Consider the following 25,291-nt stretch of genomic DNA (forward strand, 5'->3'; position numbering starts at 1 on the left):
GTGCCTCTAACCCTGGGAAGAAATGACAAGCTTGAATTGCTCCTGTTTAGTGTTATCATGTAAGGTTTCACAGGGTAAAAGGCAAACCAGAAATATTTCTAACTGGTATTTAAAATACATTAACACCTTTTTGTATACCCTGAGTGAAAGGTCATGCTAGACAAGCAGCATCTTTGCTGTTTGTAAATGTCTAATTTGCTGCTTTTAAATTGCTGTGAACTTCTCTTACTTAGTCCTGCTGAATGAATCCAGTGTTGCAAATACTTCTGACAACCGAATATTTGCTTAGCGAGAATCCATTGTTCGTAATGGATTGAGAGGGACATGCAGTGTGAATGCATTTTTATTGCCGTGCCATCTCTCTGCTGTTGTTTCAGTGAGATGAAAGTAGCGTTGTGATAACAGCCCGGGGTTTCTTAGTGCTCTGTGTGGCATTTCCCGTCTTACTGGTAGGTGTTAGCGAAAAAGTGCTTATCGTAGGCATTTTTTCGTGTTATAAAATATAAAAAAAATATGTATATTTTATAAGAGCTTGGACAGCAAGAGTTAGGAGGACAAACACACTTAAATAAAACCCGAGAAAGGCTTGGCTGAAAACATCCCAGTGCTCTTCAAATGAATGCATTTTGCTTTTTTTCCTTTAATTCGAGACAGAGTGATTCCTGGGCACCTCTGTGTGTGCAATCTGATCTCCCCTCTCCCACGGCTGCACAGCTAACAGATGGCAGTCGCAACTCGCAGCGCCGCTCACAACAGAGCCCCGGTGCTGCTTTTGCAGTGCTCTGCTGTAGTGGCAGGAGGAGATGCGACACAGCAAAGCGTCGCTCTGAAAAGGCGGAGGTTTTATTGTGCAAAAGTTGCTGGATGGATTTAATTTCTAAATGTAACTTTAACTGCAGCACGTCAGCTCTAAAGAGCTTGGAAGCTGAATCCAGCAAACACCATAAGTTGAGCCTTTGGTTGTATTTCTGGTCATTTGTTAGTTTGTGCTTTTGGAACTTGATGTGTGATTTTCAAGTTTGGGCAGTTACCTATGCTTTTTGTTGTGTGAGCTGACACTTTTCACGTGAAAATTCTCAGTCATACTTAAATTTCAGCTTGTGCAATTTTTAGCCTTTGACCAGGGGCTCCATAAGCAAGGAGGTATTAAAAAAAAAAAAAAGGGAAAAGAAAAAACTGAAATAATGGATTTACCCTGGCATAATGAGTTGTATCTGTTTCTGTTCCAGCTTTCACAAAATTTCATCCATAATCTGGGAAATATGTTTGGCGATTAGCGAGAGCACTCTCCTTCTGTTAACGGTTTTCAAAACCACTGAAATGTTTGTGGGCCTTGATATATATTTTTAGTCTACACAGTACTTTGAAATGCGATTAAATCCATTTTTTCTTGAATTAATATAATAAAAGGGATCCCTTAATTCTGATCTATATGGGAGATTCAGCTCTAGATACAGCCTAAAAAAATTAATCATGCCATTCTCTTCCTTGTATTTTTGAGAGACTAATAGTAAAGGGCAGTCAGGCTATGAAGTTTTCCTTCAGCAAAGACTATGATCATGTCTAGAAAACATTACATACCCCTAGCAGAAATTTCACTGTTGAAATTCCCCTAGCCTTTGTTTACATCCCTGGAAGGTAGCTAAAGTTGCTCAGTGGATCCAAGCAAGCACTGAGTCTGTGCCAGGAAGGGAGAAGAGAGCAGAGTGACAGCTGTACATCTGAGAGTGCTTTGGACCCAAGTCTGATCTTGAAATGGGGTTTCTTTTCTTCAATGCAGCCAGGATAAGCCTTTGGCTCACTGTTTGTCATTTGACCATGAGGCCATACACACTCTAAATAAAGTAATCCGGGCTAAAAGGAAAGATTTTTTTAAATGTATTTACAATATCAGATTGTTCTTTGGACAGTAGTGGCTATACATCATTTTTGAAAAAAAAAAAACCAACCAAACAAACAACTATGCTGGAAACATCAGTACCCATAAAACATTTAGAAAGAGTTAATCTATCAAAATTAAGTGCAAATAATTTAAAAATCCTACTCTGATATTTCAACTGTGTAAATATATTGAATCTGCAACACACTAGTGAACATGTCATTTTCAAGTGCAGCTTTGATTATAAAAAATGTAAATGAAGATATTTGAAGTACAAACCAGGGCAAACAAGAGGAATATTTCACTCGTAAAGCTAACAGTCACACAAACAACTGGTAAAATAAATGGGAGACAATTATCAGAAAAGGCAGACAACTCCCAGATTTGCCAGCAATTTCATACCAGGTTTGATCAAATATTAGGATTTCTAAACATGTATCAGAGAGGAAGGGAAGTTCATTTCCTGCGAATTGAAATAGACTCTAGGATTTGAGTCTGAGTAACCTGATTGAGGCATCGTATCAAATGTTTAAGGATGAAAATAATGGTAGGGATAAGTCCAGCCACTGTCTTTTTTTTTGGCCAGTAGTTCTCGAAGTGCTGTGTGCAAGGCACAGATCTTACTTTGGCACTTGACCATCTGCAGCTGCTTCACTCTGGCCCCTAGTGAGTTAGTGTCCATGAAGTCCATCTTAATGAAGTAGAGGAAAGGGTCTTCAGGAATATAAAAGATTTACCCTGCTTATCATTGAGCTGTGTGCAGTGTGAAATAGAGAGCAAGTGGTGCATGTGCTGATATTTGAAAAGATCTGTGGTTTAAACAGCCCTGTTGAAGAGGCTGTGAACTGTGCTTGGAGCTGGCTTGGAGTGCTGAGCACTGCAGAGTGCAGTCAGCTCAACACCCCTTGTTCCTATAATAAAAATGTTAAGGCCTTTTTACCTATTTATTGCTGCTTCCTTTGAGCTTTGGGTTTACTGGTATGCAAAAGAAAAAAAAAACAAATATATGTTCTGTTGCTCAATCAACCTTTTCTCAATCCACCCTGAGTTATCTCAGTGAGACATTATGGCATAATTACAATTTGAGTGTGATACACTGTTTGTAGAAAAGTGTCTATTTTTAGCGGAAGAACACTACAGTCCCTGAAAGGAAGAGAAAGAAAGAAAAAAAGGAAAAAAATCTGTAACCAGCGAATCAATGCTATTGTTAACTGATAGTACAAGACACCCTGTAGATTTACTATGCTTGCACTCAGCCACGTAAAAATCACGCTGAAAAGAATGCCTACCAGGGGTTAAATTCATATGCCTGCACTGCAGCCTATTTCTGTCAACACTCAGCTCAGGAAATAAACATTTATGCTTTCTGAAATGAAAGTGTATTTTTGAAGACTAGCCGTCAGATATTTTTTGCCCTTCACACTTTCAAATGCTTAGCCTTTTTTGTAAGTTGACTGCAAAGTGCATCAGTTTGCTAGGCAAAAAGAAAAAAAAAAATCTTGACAAGTGCCCATGGCATCATTGTCAAGCACACGAGTGTCTAGTAGAAGATGGCAGGAGGGTTGGCACAAAACATGCTTCCTTCAAGCTTCTTACCTCAGGGGTACCTGACTCTTGAGAAGCCTTTCAATCCTTCCAAATGACGTTACTGCAAACTGTCATCTGGTTTATTTGGAGTGCGCTGTATCGCAGATAAACATGCTATTTAACTGCAGGTCAAGGTACAGAGTCATTCTGCGAGCAAATGCCTGAGATACATTAAATGGCATTGACTTGGGGAGGGAGATGGAGAGAGATCAAAGTTGTCACCAATATGGTACGTGCTAAGGGGGGGAAAGGTGCACAACACTGTATTTTAAAAGCTGTTACACAGTTCTACATTTGAAGCGGTGACCTGCAAGACTCTTAAAGATTAGGGATGCACACAGTGCACAACAAGGTCCAAAACCACACCATCATGCAGCACCTCAGCGTGGTTTGGAAGGAGCTTTGAGATGTGACTGGAGAGGCTAACACTGGTTCAGAAAGATGGAAGTGTATTTCGTCCAATGTGGAGAATTTTAAAAAAATAGTTAAAATTTAATATAGCAAATGTCCACTTGTCAGAGGATGTGGTTGATCTGGGGCATTCAGATAACAAAAGCTCACAGACTCAACTTTGGCGTGAAATAAGTATAACCTCCTTCAAACAATTAAAAATAAATCTTTGCATATAATAAAAATATATATGCCTGTGTAATCTATTCTCTATATAAACATATATTCCTATGTAATCTGTTCTTTTAACTGTGACTTGTTGAATACATATTAAAAGGGCATTGCTGTGATACAAGAGATATGCTAGATGCTTTCACATTTTCTGAAAAATCAAAACAAAACCAGATTAATTACAACTTGAGGCAGCTTTACATTCCCACGAGGGATGCCTTTAAAAGTTAAAACATGCTTTCACTGAACAGGCTTTCAAGGGAAAGTTACTTCGATCAGGAAGAAAATAGTCATGTTGATTTGATTTATTATTGAAGAGTGGAACAATGTGGTTTATATTTGCCAGTTTTTCTATAATGTAAAAAATTTCTTTTGATTTTTTAATGTGTCAAATAAAAACAACTGGTATATTTACTGCTCCAGAATGCAGATTTTTCAAGAGTGCAATACAATAAATTATAGTCAACATCCCATTTCCCCCACTCACAGGGCAAATGTAATTTCCTTTGACTGTGGCACACAATAAATGTTATTGAAACATAGTATTACTTATAAAAAAAAGTGAAGCCAGTGCCAAAATAGATAAGCAAATAAAAAAGGAAGTTGGGGAGTTTTCAGGAAAAAAACCCAAATACAGAGAGAAATTGCAGGTTAAACTTTTTTAATCAAAACTGATTTTATTGCTTTTTTCTTAATTAAACCCCACAGAAGTGTGTGAAACATTGTTATACCTGAAAAATTGTTAATTTGTAAATCACAGGGACAAAAGGGCTCCACTGCAACTTTAAAGTTTCTATGCACGTAAATGTCAATAGAGTGCCTTCTCCATCATCAGCACTAAATTCACATTGATGCCTCTTTTCTTCTCTGTATTGATCCTTCCATGAGAACGTAGATTTGTATCTGTTAATTAATGCGTCCTGAAACAGCGTTTGTATTAATCAGGCAGATAAGAAAAATTGGATGCCTGCACCCTCATGACAACCGTAAAAGTGCTGGCCCTGATAAAATCGTGGATGGACCTCAATAAAAAAGTTCCTCCTTCCACTCAATAAACTAATCATCCTGCTTTTAATTATTCGGCAGAAAGATGTGTGGAGATTGGAGAATGTGTAAATCTATTTACTAACAGCAGTGTCTGGGAGGGAGAATGGGGCTGTCACAGGACGGTGCTGCAGGCTACATTCTCTGTCCATCTGCTACTGCAGAAAAACTGGTTCTTGAAAGACGGGAAGGAACAGAAATGTTGAAGCTAATTGAAATCATGAATTCCTCCCTATAACCTTTGAAATGATTATTTCTTCTCCATTTCCCTCTTATTTATTTTAATCACAGATGTGTTATTTTCTATTGTCACATCTTCAAGGGTTTCCTGTTGTTGTTGGCTCAGTTTTTGTTGGTTTTTTTTTTTGAAAGAGGAGAGCTACAGTTCTATCACAAGACTCAAAAAACAGTAAGAGAAAATGAAAACAAAAAAGGAGGGGGAGAAAAATGAAAGAGCATGCAGCCAGTTTTATGTTTCATTTTTTATGGATGCCTGGTGGTTTGGATGTGGACTTTTCTTTTTTATTGTATTAGTTTTGTTGCTTAGTGCTTATAGAGAAAATCTTGTTTGGAGTAGATGGCTTGCAGATTTGTTAGTTTATGATATATTCTTGCTTGACTGTAACTCTTGACTTTCAAAACAGAAAAATGCGTTTAAGTGTAATTGAACGCCAAAAAGAATGTTCTTACAGCGGGAACCCTGTCAAAGGACATGTAAGCAGCTCCATAAACAACTAAATGAAAGCCTCAGACATGTCTTAAGACCCTTTAAGAAAAGCTTGACTAATCCCCTTTGATGATTTTATTAAGTACTTGTGGTTGATGGTGCCAACTGGCAAACTGCTGCATTTCACCAACAGGCCAGGAAAATCACTTCCTCTCCCATATTGTTTTCTAGCACCTAATGTGATTGGGATATTAGCAGTTTGATATAATAAATTAATAGGTACTGTAAACAAGAGTCTGAAAAGGTAAGACGGTAAAGATGTTTGCCTTTATTAGGAAAGACAGCAGAGAGAGGGGAAAAAAAGCAAAAGTTAAATTAATTAAGAGGCATTTATTAAAATTTTGGTTGCCCTCAGAAACAGGATGGTGTGACTGCTATTCAGTTGGCATTTCAATATGCCACCCTGTTATTTCAACAAGTGTAGCAGAAGCAGAAGCCATTACTGAAATGATTAGTGTCTTTTCTGCAAAAGGTGGGTGTTACATCTCTTTCCCCTAAGGTTAAAGTTCAAAGAGAATTTTTCTCCTTTTGACTGGCACCTTAATTCTATTAAAACATCAAATCTTCCCTTTTAAAAGTTTTATTTTTTTCTTTCCTAAATTGTCCTTTTTGGTTTATGGTAGTGATGAATAGAATCAGCAGATCCCTATTTCAGAGCATCAGGTTTTTAGAACTAAGCACAATTATTTCAGAACAAAGAAGACATGATACAAATCACAGACTGTCAGTGCAGAACCCCCCGTATTATTATGATTCTCATAGAAAGAGTCTGCAAATTCCAGCTTGTTTAAAACTTTGGTTTTGATTAGAAAACATTTGATTTTATATTGATTCACTTTCTTGTAACAGGAAGAGGAGAAGAGGCACAAAAGCAGAAGAGAGAATAATAGAATTACATGCATGTTTTATCACAACGTATATAAAAATAAAAAAGAGGAGCAGATTTCTGATAAATCTGATAAATCCAGGTGTGCTTAATATTTTTTCTTTTTTTTTTTTTTCCCACTCAGGATTCTCCACTTTGTCTCTAGCTGACCAGATGAGCCTTCTGCAGAGTGCTTGGATGGAGATTTTGATTCTCGGTGTTGTATACCGGTCACTTTCTTTTGAGGATGAGCTCGTATATGCTGAAGATTATATTATGGATGAAGACCAATCCAAATTGGCAGGCCTTCTTGACCTTAACAATGCCATACTGCAGCTGGTAAAGAAATACAAGAGCATGAAGCTGGAGAAAGAAGAGTTTGTCACCCTCAAAGCTATAGCACTTGCTAATTCAGGTTGGCAGAGTGGCATGACGGTTGCTACATTTTTAATGTCACTTTTTTTTTTCCTATCTACCATAATACTTTCTGCATGCTTGTTTTAAACATGGTTTTAGAATAAGAAATTCCTAATTAGACTTTAGCTAAAAGGCAACAAACGAAGCCGTTCAAACTAAGAACAACTTTCTGCTTCAATGTAATTGAGGAATATGTCCCTAAGGCAGTGGAAAATATTCCACTGTATGATTTGGAGAGTATTTTACAGGCAAAGATCCCTTCAAATGAATATAGATGTTGTTCTCCTAAAACCATTCCATAATCCAGACAAGCCTAATCATTGCAATTAAAAGGAAAGAAAGGGTGCTGAAGAATAGGCTATATATTTTCTCTTTAAAGGCAGCTACTGATTTATTTGATAGAGTGAATTCAGGATACGGAAGGAGGGAGGAAATCCTTATTAAATCTCACAAGGACCACACCTTACCTTGCGGATCCTATGCATTTTTAGAGATAGTGCTTCTGCAAAAATTATTACCTGTGCAGCAAGAGTTAAAAATCTCAGAAAGAATTTTTTTCTGCATTTGAATTTAAAAGTGCTGAAGCAGTGAATACTGCCAGATAAGTAAAAAATCGTTTGTGCTTTGTTGTTTTTCCTTTTGTGTCTCCTTAATGCTTTATTGTGGTCTTAAGTCCCTTTTAGCATTTGCATAAAGTTCACGATAGATCCCTCTTTAATGACGTGCCGATCATTAGATACCTGTGTGTCAATAACATGCTCTGATGCTATGTTCCATTGACAGTCACACCGTGCCCCTCCATCTGCTTTTGTTTTGACCCTATCTTTGAACTTTATCTTGGTTGCTGGCCAGTAGTTTTCCCTTTAATTACAAGAAGGAAACTGTCAATAAAATCTGTTAAATGGGATGCAATGAGTGGCTTGAATGGGCGGACGGCTATTTGTTCAAATTCTGCAGCATTCAAGGTATTGACAGTTTGTTTTCTGGGGCCATATGTGACGATCAATCTCAGGCTGGGCTCAGCCGCGCTGAAAAATGAAAAACCAGATTGCTTTTGCTTACTTGTGGATGACGACTTGTGATTTGGCGCGGTCCTAGTGAGATGAGACCTTCTGCCCAAATTGCCCCCCTGAGAGCCAGGACGCGTGACTGTTTTTAGAAATAATTTTTAAATTGATTTTGTAATTAACAGTTCATCTACAATATTGATGCATGAATCCTCAGATTGATAGGAGGGAAATTGTTTTCAACAATGAAGTTGTACTTTCCTATTTATCTTTGTAATGTGATTTAGCACTCTGCATTTTTAATTGGAAATATAATTCAAAAACATGCAAAGCCAAAATGCTTGTTAGTTTCTTTGTAAAATATTCTCCACCCCACTAACTCTGCCCTGAGTTTTAGAATATTATATTATTTCCAGAATTAGCAAAATGCTAAAATGCCTCTAAAGATCAAAATTATTCTTAATTGAAGATTTATTTCTAATTTTTGAACGTTGTAAATAGACACTTGAGGATGCTTTGCAGCTACAGAAAGGTTTTTTCCTCAAAATTGGTCATGCTTAATGATCAGAGCAAGAAAGTTATCTGGAATTAGGAGTCTAAATGGAGAAGGTTTTTTGTAATTATTTTGATTCTGTAATTCAAAGACTAAAGTAGAAATATTTCTGTAGTTTACTTGATAAAAGGGATAAGGGCTAGAATATAGGGATATGATAGTGAATACTATTCACACCTTTTTTTCCTCCCCCAAAAAAGATGTGCAGTGTTTAAGTAATAATAAAATATAACTGCTGCCAAAAAAAAAGTTTAGTCATACATTGTGCATAGAGTGTATCAAAATCATCTGTAGCTTCATTAACTTCACTGGAAATTACAACCAGGATAATGTCAGAGATAAAGACAGTTCAGCATACTAAAATTCAGGGCACACTGAAGTGAAAACATTTCCTTCCCTCATCTTAAAAGAAATAAAATTGCTGTCTTAAAATGAAACTGTTGCAAGGAGTTAAAAAGCAGCCCAGCCATTCCACTTCCCTTTCAACAGTGTTTTGACTGCTGGCATTCAGCATTTCAGCTTCAGGTTGTATATGCAGCAGATACCAAACTTCTAGTAGCTGTAGGTACACTAACCTGTAGGTGTAAAATAGCACCTGCAGAATTGCCCCCCATCAGTGGATATCAGACCATTAGTGTTTCATTTAAAAATGCTGCTAAAATTAAAATAAAATAGAATTGCATTTTTTGTCCTTTTTTTTTAATAGACAAAACCAGAATAGCTTATTTTCATAGAACTGGGAACTCAATTAATGTAAATGCAGCTAATTTAAAGAAAATAAAATGCCATTATAAAATCAATCAGTAGCAATTCACATTTTAATATATTCTATTGCTACTTCTGCTTTCTTCCACCATTTATTTTTCTGGTTTAAAATTTGTTAGCCTTTCTATAGCTGTAGAGAGTATAATAAGAAATCTTGGATGTTTCAGACATTTTTGCCCTATCTGCACTGTCTAGAAAGATTCCCAGGTTGACTCTACTGTAAACAGTAGACAAAAATGGTCTTATACCTCTGTAACTGTGTTCATGATTTATGATACAGTGTCATAATACTTTCCCTGCTGGTGTTTGGAAGCAGGAAAAAGAAATTGTAGATTGTATTCATATTGATTGTATTTTGTTTGAATAAATACCACAAGCTTTGCTTTGGCCAACAAATCTTAGTAGTGTGAGCATTAAAACACCCCAACTGGTAACTTTTCTTTAGGCCTACAGAGCCTGCTTTTGCAGTACTGGATCTAATGCTGCCCTTTGGTTCCCTAAAAGGTGGGGAGGAGTAGCTATTTTTCAGGGAGATTCTCTGACAGCCCCTATCAAATGTTCCCTGTGCAGGGTTGGCAATGCCATGCCACTTCTATAAATTTCCACCTGGTAGATTATTCTGATTTCAAATGAAGTGCAAATAAGACTCTGAAAAGTTTAAATATGTATGTAAGAGCACAATACTGAAATGTACAGACATTTCAGTCATGCCTACGTTGAGATCTATACAGGCATGATTTCAACGGTTACATTTAATATGTAAATATGGAATTTATCAGGTTAGTTTTAAGTATCTGCATTGATTCAATAGTAATTAGTAAAGCCTTTATGCTTGAACTCCAGAGAAGTAACTCTTTCTTTGGCATTGTCCTTGTCCTGCCTGTATCATGAGCTCCTTCCTTCTTTCCCTACCTTCTGTACATAAAAGCCAGGAGGTACCTTGAAGCTGCAGGATGCCGCTGCTCCGCGTTCTGCCTCACACCGCCCAATTGAAGCGAGCTGGCACCAATGAGCACTTTGTTTACCCACGCAGAAAATCAACTTTGAATGGTTTCCAAAACATGCATGTACCAATTACTTCCTCGTGTGTAAGGGAAGGTGAAATATTTACAAAATGTGCTTGAAGTGTACGCAAGTGCGCGCACGTGCACCTGAACACTCCGACACAGCAAAGATGACCTGCTCATCTCTTTTGTATTAGGAAACATTTCCATGTATCGATTAAGTAATACTAAACAGGGAGTTGCAGGTGAGCAGTTTTTTGAAATTGCCTAATCAGTAAGGGCTAAATTAGGCCCTCAGTCCAAATGCTGCAGGAGAGCTTATGAGTCACAAATGAGACCAGAGTTTTAAGAGAAGCTCAGTTCCCTTCTAAGACCTAACGTAAGGAACTAGAGTGTCAAAATACATTAGCACATTGGAAAGTCTGATCTGTGTGCATCTGCTTAATAGGCTGCTGGCATCTTGAAAAATCTGACCCAAATGTGGATGCTAGGCACTTAAAAGTATAACCCTATGCACTGTTGAAAATTTAATCTTAAACACTAATACTGACTGTCTAGCCTGTACCACAAGAAATAGAAAAGAACTTCTGCTCATCATCACAATTTCTGGTCTCTGATATTAGCTCTCCTAAAAAAACAATCGTCACCCTTTCATTACTGAAGGAGTGAGAACCGAAAAGTATCTTCTGCATTTTAGCATAATGAAATGCAGTTATACTGTCATCCTGGTAAAAAAATTAGTAAGTTCTTACAAGTTTTTTAGCTTTCCATACACAGTGTACTCAGAGCACCAGGCTATCTATCACCATTAAATGATAGTATCATAACAGAAATTAATTGGTAGAGCCCAATAAATCACTTACTCCACAGGACATCATCTTTATTATATGTTTATGTCACAACATACTATATTTAATTTCTAGTAATGTCAGTTTTTTTCCTTTTGTTTTATGTAGTCATCTTGTGTTAGAATTCATGATACATACATACACACATATATACATACATACACACATAGGGCTGTGTTAAGAGTGTGTTACCAGTGTTTATTTTGCCAAATATAAACAACAAGATGTTAATTCTTTGATATAGTTTTGTATAGGGAGTGGTACAGCATAGAGACAAGTTTTTAGAAAAGGAAGTTGCTGCTGTAGTCAGTTTTCATGTTGCTTGAACACAGTTTCTTCCTCATATTCCATTTTAATGTAATCAAATAGATGGCATTCACAATTTTTAGAGAAAATAAATAACTCTGTTACCATTTGCTTAAGTTAGCATAAAGAAATGGCAGCAGAGTTAATCAATGGTTAATTAATGATTAATCAATGGTTAATCATAATCTTTTTTTTCTGGTAGCTGGTGTAGTAACTGAATAACTTTGAGATATTCCTCACATAGTTATGAAATAAGTAGATATTATTTACATGTTAGTAGCCTCAGACTTACAAAGGACAAGAAGCCAAACTAGTGGCTCTCAGTGGTAATAACTGTGATAATTGTTCATATCTTGGTAGTGGATAAAAAGGATTTTGAAGCCTTCAATCTGCATTTTCTTTAAGTTGGTATCTTACCCCCCCAGCTCTTTTCCCAGACTTTTAGTAGCCTTATTGAGTAGATACTGAAACCAGTTCATAGTGTGCAATTTGTTTTGCATTGTAAATACATCCCTTTATTTATTATCCTTGCTACCTATCCTAGTGGAAAGTAAACCATTTCAGGAATTAAAAAAAAATATTTGTTTACTATGTTTTGACTGACTTTACGACAGTGGTTTTAGTTCACCATTAAGCCAGTTAGTCCCTGAAATAAATAGGCATGTTCCATGAAGCAATCTCTTTTCTTTCTATGCCTTCCTTCCCTACTGTGTTTAAAAAACTGTTTTGAGGCTTCAGTTTCTATATATCTTCTGAAAAGTAGGCCAAACCAGGGCAATCCAGACTAAGTCCTCATTCAGTAAAATCAATCATACAAGCCTTTGTTTTGCTTTTTTTGGTTTCCATTGCCTATAATTCCTATGGACAAGGAATTCTTAATTTATTTCTCTTTAATTTTCAACATATATTACTACTGAAGTGTCTGTTTCCAATAGAATACTCCAGATGTCAGATCATTTTTGCCTTACATTTTTGCAAAGGAAAATATTTTGTTTGCCTCTGTGCTTGTCTCTTATCCTAACCATGCAGACCCCATTAAATAGTTCTGTTCAGGAAAAGCAGGCAAACAGGTAGTCAAAATGAAGTATATTTGTTTACCACACATACGGAAGACCGAAGTAAGTATCTGGGGCAATTTCAGTTCTAGACTGGAAAAGGATGGGAATTCTTGTGGGATGAGACAACCAAGAACCTAGTTTGATTTCCTATGACAATTTGCATGGGTTGCTTCTGTCTTAAGCAATATGCTTTTCAAAATGTCACTGTGTTATGTTTCTCATAAAAAATATACAGAAACAAAATGTGGGCAAGCATTTTGTGTCCTTGTGCAAATCTGGCATATGTTTCAGGAGGAAGGGTTCTGTAATTCTGAGAACAGTTCACCCATTAATAAACACTGCAGTGGATTTTGCGGGGTTTTTGGGTTGGCAGTACAATCGAGATAAAAAATTCCTTTTATATGAGACATAATCCAGATTAGGATTTTGTTGTCCTTACGTAAAGCAAAAATCATTTTGCCGTCTGTTCTTACCCTTCATCCCATCCAGTTCTTCCAGGACCCTGGAAGATATAATAATCTGATTTATCCAGTTTGAGTTTGTGAACTGCTCAGCTATACAGAATCACAAACATCACAGCAATTGCTTTCTTTCAAGTACTTGTTGGTATCTACCTCTCCAGTGTGGTTTACCAGCATCTTAATGTGTGTATTCACTGCTGCATGCTCCCTGCTGCTTGATTCACTGTAATAATTTCTTCCTTCCTGCTGTCTGAATTTTCTGACATGAAGAGACACTTCATTTGAGACCCCTGGTTTTCTACTACTTCTTAGTGATATTATGTACAAAATACATACATACCAGCTTTTAGCTTTCCTCAGAGCAGTGTTTTGAGAGGCCTTCTTCCCCTCAGTTCAGGTGCTTTCCGATTTTTAGCTAGTTGCTGCTCTTTGTGATGTGTTCTAAATGATTCCTGAGTGGCTGGATGTTTGTTTGCTGCATTTGAGATGAAGCTGGAATTTTAAACGTGGTAGATTGTAATCTGAATTTCTCTCTGGACCTTGCGGTGTTTTTTTTGGATGAGAACTCCAGTTTTCTCCTGTTTCTGTGTGATGATATGATCAATCAACTGATCAAAAGAGGTACAATTCTATTTTCCCATCCTGTGATGGTGAAAGAAAGCATTTGCAAGGATAGAATGAGATTCTCCAAGCGGAATTCATTTGTTGATCTCACTCTCTCCCATCGCGGTTTTGATCAGGAACAACTTTTCCCCTTGCAAGACTGAAATCCCATGTTCTCAGCAGCATGTTGTGTCACCAATTCTTGTGTTCATCTCTTGAGCTCAGTTTCAGTAACCTGTGTTTTTGCAGGGCATTTACCATCAAATTCTTCTTTCTTTCAAATGACAGTGTGAAATTACCCTGTTTAATTTCATTGTTTATATGGACACTGATTTTTAAGTGTATTACATCTGGGTATAGGTTTTGTCTGGATATTACCTGTGTAGGACATAATCATAAATTATCCAGACTCTCTGCAAAGCCACTTAAAAAAACACAAGCCAACCCATAAACAAAAGAATAAGGGTTTTCATGGTATAGGAAGAAAATTCAAACTCTTTGTACCTCACTTATAATTAAATTTCATATTACCTGTGAAATTACTTCTTTATTTCTGGATTGTCACACAGATTGTCTGTGTTTCCTTAGATTATAGTGGTTCTTGATGACATCATTGAGGATTGGGTTTATCCCAATAAAATAAGCAATATTTAGCAAAAAGTTAAGCCTGTTCTGAATTCACTTCTACATCTACCAGTCAGTAGTTACTGAAAAGATTTCTCTCTTTTATTTTTCCTCCTCTTTCCCCCTTGGCTAGTTCAGCATTTTCAACCATTTTGCTTATTTTCAAAGGCTTACGCCTGAGGGATTAAGATCTACATTCGTTTAATATTGGGAATAAAGTGGAAGTTCCAGACTGCAAGGCTAAAACTTGAAGAAGGATCTTTATAGAGATTAATATTTTCCTGAGCAATCTGCAAGCTGAATCATGGTCTAATTAAATAGCACAGATTTATTGAGTTTGCATTTAAACATTGGCAGACCCTAGAATGGGTAAAGCTGAAATGAGTTTGAATCTTTGCTGTAAATGGGGAGTTAAATTATCATAGTAATTTGATTACATAATTTTTAAATCTTTCAAGCTAAATGGCCATTTTAAAAGAACAGTTTGAAGTCTTAATCACTGTTGGAAGGGCCCCTCTCTCTGCTGTTTTTTCTTACCCCATTTCCTGTGACCAGATCTGTTCCCCAGGGCACAGCTTCCTGAACTGCTCCATGAACCACCATTTGGCAGTGGAGTGCTTGCATTAGGGCAGCAGAGAACTAGCTGGTCACATTCTTCCCAACTACTAAATTGATTTCAAAGGCAGCAACAAATACATTAAATGCTTTACTACTATTACTTTTCTATATAAGTAATTATTCTGTTTGCTGGAGGGATGGTACAAAATCACCCCTGCAAGGAGAGGGTAAGATTCCTTGGGCTTGGATGTTGTCCACACCGTGAAAGAGTTTTGAGAGCACAGAGTGTAGTATCTGTGTTAAAGAGCAGGATTTGATTCACCTTCGATTCTTGCGTTTTCTGGGGGTGTTCTCTTCCTCTTTTTCCTCCTCACGCAGTTTCATTGTAAGAAATATGCAGAGTGTAGATATTTCTAACACTGCAGGCCAAATTGCTATCCAAACTGCAGAGTTAAACATCTTAGGCAAGTTTCACCTCTTTGTGAAAAATATATTAGTCTGGACTCCATCCGTCATCTATTTTCAAACTCAAACATGGTTACAGTTGCAAATACTGATTCTGGGAAGAATCAGGCCAGTTTTCTAAAGATTTAAAAACTAAACCTTTGTAGCCACGTTCTCCAGAAAGACCCATCTCTTTATGCAGTATAGTGTGAAAAAAAAAAGTCTCAAAAACAGTCAGTCTTTGACTCACCAAGGATTTGTTGCAGAAAAATTGCTCCTATTTGGTTCCCCAGCAAATCTGGCCCTGGCACTGTGAGTCTGGGGAGAGGAGGAAAAGATGTGTAATTTCTACACAAACAGTGCATGGTTTATGAAAAATTTGTAGTAGCAGATCTTGTGTTCTGTAGCACAGAAGTAAATACCCAAGGACTTGGTAAAGAGTTAGGGAGTGAAAACAGCAATTTGTTTGGAGTTTGCTTTCCAGGTTAAGCCTGGTGGCTGGACACTATGCTTAAGACATCAGTCACATCTGTATGTGTGTCTGTGTGTGTGTATGTGTGTTAGCATGTCTGTATTGATTACATATGTTTGTAGGACACAGAATTCAGGGGTTTTCTCTTATTGACACAGAATTATTAAATAGAATTATGATATTAGAAAACTATCAAAAATGTATGGATTTGGAGAATCGTCTCATGTTAATTAGAACTAAATTTTGCTAGAGGTAATACTCGCCTGTCATCTTTTTTAAAATGTTGTAGCCTTTTTTGTCCCTAAGAGAGATATTTCTGCACCTCTGCTTTCAGCACAGGGTACCTTGATGTGCAGTTTCACATCCCTGCAGCGTGTGTCTTACTTGCATGCTTCTTAGAGCATGTATTCACTAAGACTCAGAATTATTAAACATGTAAAATTCCCATAGGACTCCATTATGTGTAATTAACAGATAAACTGTCATCAGAATCAATAAAACGTGCTAAATGATCCAAACTTGTATATAATTAAGTGTCTGTTTTAGAGTGGGAACTGTAACTTTTATTTTTTTTCTTTTCAATTTGCACATTTGTTTTGACAATAGAAGCTGGAACATCTTTGTTAACCTGTTACTTACTGGTTTGTGTTTTGGTTTACATGTTTGTATTTGAAAGGAGAGTGGTATTTACTATCTTGTCTAATTATCTGAGGAAGTAGTTGCACGTCAGCTTTTAGGAAATAAATCTTAGATCCCTCTTAATTCTGTGAATGTAATTCAGATATTTGAAGCATGTGTAAAATTTGATGTTTAATCATCAACAGGGTGAAACATGAGGCATTGTCAGATACTGATCCAGGGCATCAGGCTGCTAAATACATGTCTTGGAAACAATAATAGAAGTGGGTTCTTCACTATCCAGCTCCTCAGTTATTATTCTGTCTGAGAATGGTAGCTTTGTTCCAGACCCAAAAATTAGGATGCAAAGCAGCGTTGTACTAACTAGTGTTTTCAAGAATAAACTGTAATTTTGCCATGTCCCATTTTCACCCTGAGCAAAGCTTGCACAGTGTAGCCTGTCCCTAAGACTTGTACCCCCTCACAGCAGTTATATTTTCATATACTGTTTTATTGGTTCTGTAAGTTTGTCCACCATCCAAATTTTGGTAGCTGATAGGAGCTGTTTGGTAGCCCCTTTCACCTATGGCTGTTCTTCCTTACTTGCATTCACCTCACTTTGGACCACATCAGGGCTTTTTTGGCATTTATGACTACATAAAAGTCAGAGAATTAGGGCTGCTCATCCAAAGTCATCTCAGCATGGTCCAGTAACTGCGTATTCTCAGGGACATCTTCCCTTTCTGTATCTATCCAGTTGAGGGTTTTACAGTTATTTCAGTTAGATCTTTTCTTTTTATTTCACACTTCCATTGCTTTAATCTTTCCAGGTCATGTAGCAGTTTAGTTTAGTTCCTGATGTGTGTTGTGTCTAGGCTTGTCACTCAATACTTACACCACCAAAGCATCTCACCTGGAAAGGTACAGGGCAAGGTGTTTGCTTTGAGTGTTTTATAAAAAATGCAAAACCCCAACACTAACAAGATAAACCACCATCTGAGTGGGTGGGAGAGAAGGATTACACCTTGTAGGAGATGTTAGCTTCACAGAACAAAAGCTGTTCAGGAACATGCTAAGTGTTGCCTGTCTGTCTGAATATGCCTGAGAGAGAAAAAAAATTGCTAAACCTAGCAGGAAATCCCATCAAACCCGCATTTCCCTGGTGTTGGTGCAGTGGTCCTGATCCCACAATCAGCGTCTCTGAGCAGCGAGTAATGGCCATGGCTTCCAACTCAGCAGCCTTGGAACCTGACACTGAGTGTTACTGAGCTGTTCCACAGCAGGGCAGTCATCCTTGCTTCCCTGATAGAACATAACCCTCCATTCATTCAGCCCTCTGGTGCTGTCATTTCTCCAAAGCAGTAACTGTAAAGATGGTTTGCGGAGCACCGGCTGTGACTGTTTTACTTGTTTGAGAGGGATGAGGAGAAGAATTACTTACCCGAGAGTTAATTGTGCGTTTGTAGTTCCATGGCATTTCCATATACTTTGCTGAAGGTCAATATAGAAATTAGTGGGTAATTATCTCCCTCCTTTGTGGAAGGGGATGGACAGAACCAGTGACAGTGTCGTGCAGCCGTAGCGTTATCAAACTTCTGGCACACCAAACTGAAACCTCCTGTTGCTCTTTTGTTTTGCAGACTCAATGCACATAGAGGATGTTGAGGCAGTGCAGAAACTTCAGGATGTCTTACATGAGGCTCTGCAGGATTATGAGGCTGGGCAGCACATGGAAGACCCACGTCGTGCAGGCAAGATGTTGATGACTCTCCCGCTTCTGAGGCAAACCTCCACCAAGGCTGTGCAGCATTTCTACAACATCAAACTGGAAGGCAAAGTCCCCATGCACAAACTTTTTTTGGAAATGCTGGAGGCCAAGGTCTGACTAAAGCATCATGGGCTTCCCCATCATGCACGTTTTAAAAAAAAAAAAAAAAAAAAAAGGGAAAATAAACAGGATAATAATGGCAAAGAAACTTAGTGTTTAATTAAGGAAAAAATGACTGCACTGATATTTAGCAGCAAGACTGTGAAGCAGCTTTCAACTTTTTCTTCTGTGTCTTTCTGATGCAGTTTTTTCTTTTCCTTTTCCTTTCCTCTCTTTTCCTTTCTGTTCTTTCCTTTCCTTTTTTCCTTTTCTCTTTATTCCTTTGCTGCTGAACTTTTTAAAAGAGGTCTCTAATTGAAGAGAGATGGAAGCCAGGCCTGCCAAAGGATGGAAATCCATAATATGGATGCCAGTGAACTTATTATGAACCATAATGTCCCCAATGACAAAGGAATCAAAGAGAGAACCACCGTACCTAGCAGTACAGTACAACACGATGAACTGACTGAATGCAGTATTAGATTTCATAGGAGCAGTCTCTAATTAGACGACTAAGCGACGATGCATCGGCTGCTTCTTATCATTGCATTTTCCATCTAGATCAGTTACAGCCATTTGATTCCTTAATTGTTTTTTCAAGTCTTCCAGATATTTCTTAGGTTAGCTACAATGTAACTTTTTCAGGGAATAGTTTAAGCTTTATTCATTCATGCAATACTAAAGAGAAAGAAATACTGCATTTTTGTGCTGGCTTGAACAATGATGAACAATAATGAAGGACAAATGAATCCTGAAGGAAGATTTTTTTAAATGTTTTGTTTCTTCTTACTAACGGAGATTTTTTTGTACCAGCTTTACCAGTTTTCAGCCATTTATTAATGTGGGAATTTATCTTACTAAAGCAATAGTCGAAGGGAAGGTGCATATTATCACGGATGCAATTTATGTTGTGTGCCAGTCTGGTCCAAAACATCCAGTTTCTTAACATGAGCTCCAGTTTATAACTAAATGTTCACTGACTCAAAGGATTAGATTACACCTGCAGTATATCCGAGTAGTCTAACATATAAATACTCCATGTCAAATACGAATCCGTACGTTAGGAGACAGCGACCGTACAAAGGTATGGTTGCTATGTGATTTCTAACTGCTTCAGTTGCAAATGAACGAGATACTGCCTGTTTGCAAAATTATAACCTCACACGCAGAAAAACCCTATGAACCAATAGTAGCTTAGAGGCAATGAGGCAAATGCCGCCGTTCGCAAAATTAAGAAATCAGAGTAGTAGACTTCTGACCAAATTGAAGAATTTAACACTTCTATACCTTATTTATTGATTTAGACTTTATTTTGTAAATGGCGATCCTTAACAAGTAGCTAAACCAGTATATGTGCTTTTCAACCAGTATTGTCACAGCATGAAAGTCAGTCAGTTTCAAGACTGTTACGAGGTGTAATCTAATGTATAAACCGATTAGATGCCCCCAGAAAACTACAGTCGCTAAATAACCAATAAACAATAACCTCCATCAAATGCTATACCAATGTACCAGTGTTAGTAGCTGCTCCCTGTACTATGTGAACATCCTTATTCTATGTACACAGATGTAATTAAAATTGTAATCCTAACAAACAAAAGAAATGTAGTTCAGCTTTTCAATGTTTCATGTTTGCTGTGCTTTTCTGAATTTTTATGTTGCATTCAAAGACTGTTGTCTTGTTCTTCTTGTGGTGTTTGGATTCTTGTGGTGTGTGCTTATAGACACAGGGTAGAATTAGAGACAATATTGGATGTACAATTCCTCAGGAGATTACAGTAGTATATTCTATTCCTTACCGGTAATAAAGTTCTTCCTAGTAATAATTAAGAGATCGAAACTCCAAACAAATACTCGTTATGAACAGATACACACTGAAATCATAATATTTTCAAAACAAGGGATAATTTCTGTAACAGTTTATTATAGAATACCAATGTATAGCTTAGAAATAAAACTTTGAATATTTCAAGATTATAGATAAGTCTAATTTTTAAATGCTGTAAATATAGCTTTTATTCAATCATCTCTCAGATGTTGTTATTAACTCGCTCTGTGTTGTTGCAAAACTTTTTTGGTGCGGACAAGTTTCCAAAACTATTGCTACGTTGTGTGCTTTAAACAAAATAACAATGGGCCGATGCTCAGTTGGCCTCGTGCTAGGAAAAAAAAACTGTGTATCTATCATTAGCTATATGGGACTATATTGTAGATTGTGTTTTCTCAGTAGAGAAGTGACTGTAGTGTGATTCTAGGTAAATCATCATTAGCAATTCATTCAGATGGTCAATAACTTGAAATTTATAGCTGTGATAGGAGTTCAGAAATTGGCACATCCCTTTTGAAAAATGTCAAAAAAAAATACAACTCCTGGGAAAAAGGTGCTGATTCTATAAGATTATTTATATATGTAAGAGTGCAAAAAAAAAAAGTTTATTTTCCAGAAAGTTTGTGCAGGGTTTAAGTTGCTACTGTTCAAGTACACTATATATATATAAATATATAATATAAATATTGTTTTTGCTGTATCACATTAAAGAACTTGGGCTTCAGGGTCAAAAGCCAATCAACTAGAAGTATACAAAACCACACAAAAAATGGAGATGTGTTAAAGGCACACGGTGCAAACTTTAGTTTTTTATTTTCCGTAATTTTTTGGAGCTGCAAAAGAACAAGTATCTCAAGACTGTAAAACCATTACCTGAAACTTAGCTAAAAAAAAAAAACAAACTGCACGGGCTTTATAATGTTGTTCATCTTAAACCTTGCTGGAGAAGAGTTCTTTCAAGACCACTTACTTAATGTGAAGTGTTGGGAAAATTTCAAAGGGTGTATGTTTTAGCCATAACAATTTAATTTCTATTTTTGCTTCATTTTTTAATTTTTTCTTATTTAAAGCAATATGATTGTGTAACTCCCAGAAGTTACACATTTGTTTCAATCAGATCAGATTGTTGTATTTATTCCACTATTTTGCATTTAAATGATAACATAAAAAAGATATAAAAAATTAAAACTGCTATTTTTCTTATAGAAGAGAAAATGGGTGTTGGTGATTGTATTTTAATTATTTAAGCGTCTCTGTTTACCTGCCTAGGAAAACATTTTACGGCAGTCTTATCGTGCAAAGATCGCAAAAGGACAAAAAAAATTTAACTGCTTATAATAATCCAGGAGTTGCATAATAGCCAGTAGTTAAAAACTGAAACAAAACAACAAATGAAAACAAACATGTCTATAGCTGTAGATGGGCTTCACATCTGTATAGCAATCAACTGTATATTTTTGTGATGTGTATCATACCGTGTGCTCCAACCAATGTCCATTTGTGTAAATGTATTTATTTTATATTGTATATATTGTTAAATGCAAAAAGGAGATATGATTCTGTAACTCCAATCAGTTCAGATGTGTAACTCAAATTATTATGCCTTTCAGGATGATGGTAGAGCAATATTAAACAAGCTTCCACTTTTGATTGCTTTTATTTTATTTTTTGTGTTATGGGGTTTTTTTGGTTTTGTTTTCTTTTTTGGAGGAGGAAACAGAGCACTTAGCATTACCTTTTGTTACTTCCATTCAAAACAGAGCCAGTGTTAGCACTTCTCCCTTAAAGTACAATGTGAGTGTAAATAAATGCTATATAAAGCCTTGTCAGAATGAATTCCAGTGTGGTACAAGACATTTTGCATACTCTTAAATATGCAAAATGTCTCATAGCACATTAGAATTCAGGCTGGCAGGCCTTTATATAGCACTTATTTAATCTTAAAGCATCTTCACATCAACCTGCATTACTCAAAATCATTGCCTTTCTGTCAATGCCATAAAAGAAAACTTTCCCACTATTTTAAGATCGCATTAATATCATATAGAAGTACTTCTTTTGCTTTCACCATCAACAACTGAGTCTATCATTCATTTCCTACTGCAGGAGACTCCTCTAATGTGTTCTGAGTAAAAATAATAAAAATAAACAAATAAATAAAAACCTGTATTACTTGATCCAGAGTTGCTGAATGGAAGTAAGTAGCCACCAGAGCAATAATACAGATTGGTGTTAATGAAGAGCACCGATAGCTGTCAGGATCCAGGCGGGTTAAACAGTGCAGCAGCAAACTGGCCATAAATGGTCTCTCGGCCTCTTCCCTCTGAGAGGCTGCAGCCCCCCTCGCTCGGGGCCAGCCCCTCTTTCCTGTGGACCCTTCTGGAACCATCACAGAAGTGCTAATGTGTGCTTTTCTTGCCTTTTAGCCTATCTTGATAGTATTTTGTCGTTATGTTTGCCAACGTATTTCTCACCTTCACTACTGGCCATTCTCTGGAGGTTCTGGCTGATGGCACAGAGGCTGCTGAACACAACGGTGATGCTCAGGGACGGGAATTGTGTCAGCCAAGGTACCGGGGCAGCACCGCGGGCTTTTTGTGCTTCGCAGTCTCTAAGTAGCAACGTGCCTTGGAATGGGAGGGCACCCCTTCCCCACTACTAGTACTGTCTGTATTTTAGCTATCCTAGGAAATAAGGGTGGGGGCTTTTTTAAGTAAAAGGAGCAGCAGAACAATAGGAAGATGAATCTTGTGTTGACTCTTTGAAGACATTCGGAAATGAGTTTTAGTGTTGCCACTGCTGCACACACAGGCATACATACATACACACATACATGTGCATGCACAGAGTTGGTTTTCCCCCCTTTTATATCGTTCTGATTTTTAATTATTGCAAAGTAGCTCTTCAAAAGACAACCTAATACAGCGCCTTAAAAGTGAAAAGAACAGTGTTAGAATTTTTCACACACAAAGGGGAAAAAAATTTAAACAGTTGCACTCCTAGTCTTCCTCAACATGTGACTGACTTTAATGATTGGATGAAGTTTTCACATATGATTAAAAAAAATCATAATTTCTGCACCATTTTTTATGAGAGGATCATGAAGCACCATCCAATCAGAAATTGAGCATCACAGAATTAAAGATGCAGGGGACACTCAGATGAAGCCACTTCTAGGAATGCATCTCTGCAGAACTGTTTGGTTTTTTTCTTTCTTTCTGTCTTCTCCCTACTCTGTCTCCACAGCAAAGCCAGGACAGGCACAGAAATCCATGGGAAATGTTTCAGTAATGTTTCAGTAGGAGTCTGTGGGGAATTTGGTTAGGAGCACAAACCTCTCTAAACTGCAAAAGTAGTTACTAAGTCCTTAAAAAAGAAAACAAAATAGGGCTTGGGATACTGGCATTTGTAGTTCAACCGACACACCCTGCTACAGCTTTCAACTGCTGCGGCCCCAACCTGTGGCTACAGAGATGGCAAGTGGAAAGAGCCTTCCCATTAGGGATACGGGGTAGCTCCGCTAAATCAGGTTTTGACTGACATGGTTTACATCACCCTTTCCCTCCCCTACTTGCCCCGCCCTCCCAAAAAAAGAAGCCATCTCAGTCCAAGAGCATAGTTTTGCCTCCGGAGGTGCTTGTTTTGCAGCCTCCTGCCCCTGCCACTGTGCCAGCCTGGCCGTGGAGTGCTCTGCTGCCCCATGCTGTGACACTGGCACCCGTGCCCGCTCCCACGCTGGCTGATGCCGTCAGTAGCGATGCGAAAGGAAAACACGCTGCTGGCTGAGCTGGCTCCTAAATGGAATGGGATTTATGACAGGCCCCGGTTTTCTCTGGAGCTTCATGTTCAAGTAATGGCTTAACTTGATGTCATTTGGGCTCTTCGGATGGTTGGTCGTTTTTTTTGACTACCTGAGTTCGCAGCGTGAAAGGTCTGGCAAACACCAATAGAAAGTGGTCTGGTGTGGTCCCTCCAGCTGATCCTTTCTCAGTGAAAGACACGGCATGAGAATCGTGTGCCAGTCAGTGCTGTTACACATGCAGTTATGTGTGCTTCTTAATACACAATGCCAATGCTGCTGAAAGACTAACTATGGATAAAAAAACAAACCACCCAAAACCAAAACGAAATATCATGAAAGATAACAGAGATGGAAATACTGTCCTTAGACAAGCTCTCATGTTGTATATATTTGTGTCCTGCAGCATTGCCCAGTCATGCCCTACAGGGGAAAAAAAAAACAAAGCACAAAAACACCTGAGGTTTTTTTTATGTACAAGCTTTTGCAGCAGAAAATGCCTCTTTTTTATTAACATTAACCGTCCTGGATCTCGCACTAAACTCAAGAATGGGACAGCTTCCATCTGTTTTCTACATTTTTTCCATAGCCTTTGTTAATTTTCCTTAACAGCTTTCTTTACTTGCACCTTTCCTTTACTTTGCATTTCATCTCTCTTGTGTAATGTAGGTCTCTGATTTCACATGGCACTTTGCTAATTACTATATCCTTCGTTATACATCCTGCCTGCTGTAGCTGCCTCACAAGGTGTGTGTGTTTTTTCCTTTCTGATGAAATGCTGATTTGGTGTGTCTGTAGGTTGACTTTAACATACAGATCACAAACTTCCTCCTTGTGTCTGCTGTTAAAGAAGTGAAAAAACCCAAGTAACTATGGAAAAGAATATGGATGCATTTATTAGCTCTTAACATTTTTATTCAAAAGTGGTTGCGCTGCCACATCCCGGCCATGCTAATTGTTAGTGTTTCATTAAGATTAAGGGCCGCTGACTCCTAGTGTTCGGATTCCCAAGCCTGGCTCCTTACAATCTCTGTTAATATAAAGAAGCAAGTGGAGGTAGATTGATTACACGCAGGCTCTTATTATTAAGCAGAACAGAAAAGAAAGGAATTTCAAAATATAATCCTCCATTCCCAGGAGTATTTGTCTTGTTCTCCATGAAGTTAAAGGTCTGAAATAATGTGCCCATCAGGAGCTCAATGTTGCATGTCCATGCCAGTTGGTCCAAGGGCTTGTTATGATGGTAATGACCTGCTGAAACGTGAGCTTTGATGGCAACAATACAATTGCTACCAGCTCACCCGCTGGGAGAAATATTTTATTATTGTCAAATGCC

At 37.6% G+C, this 25,291-nt stretch overlaps 1 protein-coding gene across 41 annotated transcripts in view; it reads left to right on the forward strand.

Annotated features, from left to right (window-relative positions):
* The window catches only part of ESRRG (estrogen related receptor gamma), a 397,162-nt gene extending 375,358 nt beyond the window's left edge, over window positions 1-21,804 (forward strand). For all 41 annotated transcript variants that reach the window (XM_064648204.1, XM_064648200.1, XM_064648217.1 and 38 more), the window contains 2 exons: window positions 6,869-7,138; window positions 18,102-21,804. In XM_064648204.1, coding sequence (XP_064504274.1) covers window positions 6,869-7,138; window positions 18,102-18,346 — 515 coding nt within the window. In that variant the 3' untranslated portion in view covers window positions 18,347-21,804. The remainder of the gene's footprint in view (window positions 1-6,868; window positions 7,139-18,101) is intronic.
* The last annotated feature ends 3,487 nt before the right edge of the window (window positions 21,805-25,291 follow it).

This window comes from Pseudopipra pipra, chromosome 3 (genome assembly GCF_036250125.1).
Source record: "Pseudopipra pipra isolate bDixPip1 chromosome 3, bDixPip1.hap1, whole genome shotgun sequence".
In the NCBI taxonomy this organism is placed as follows: domain Eukaryota; kingdom Metazoa; phylum Chordata; class Aves; order Passeriformes; family Pipridae; genus Pseudopipra; species Pseudopipra pipra.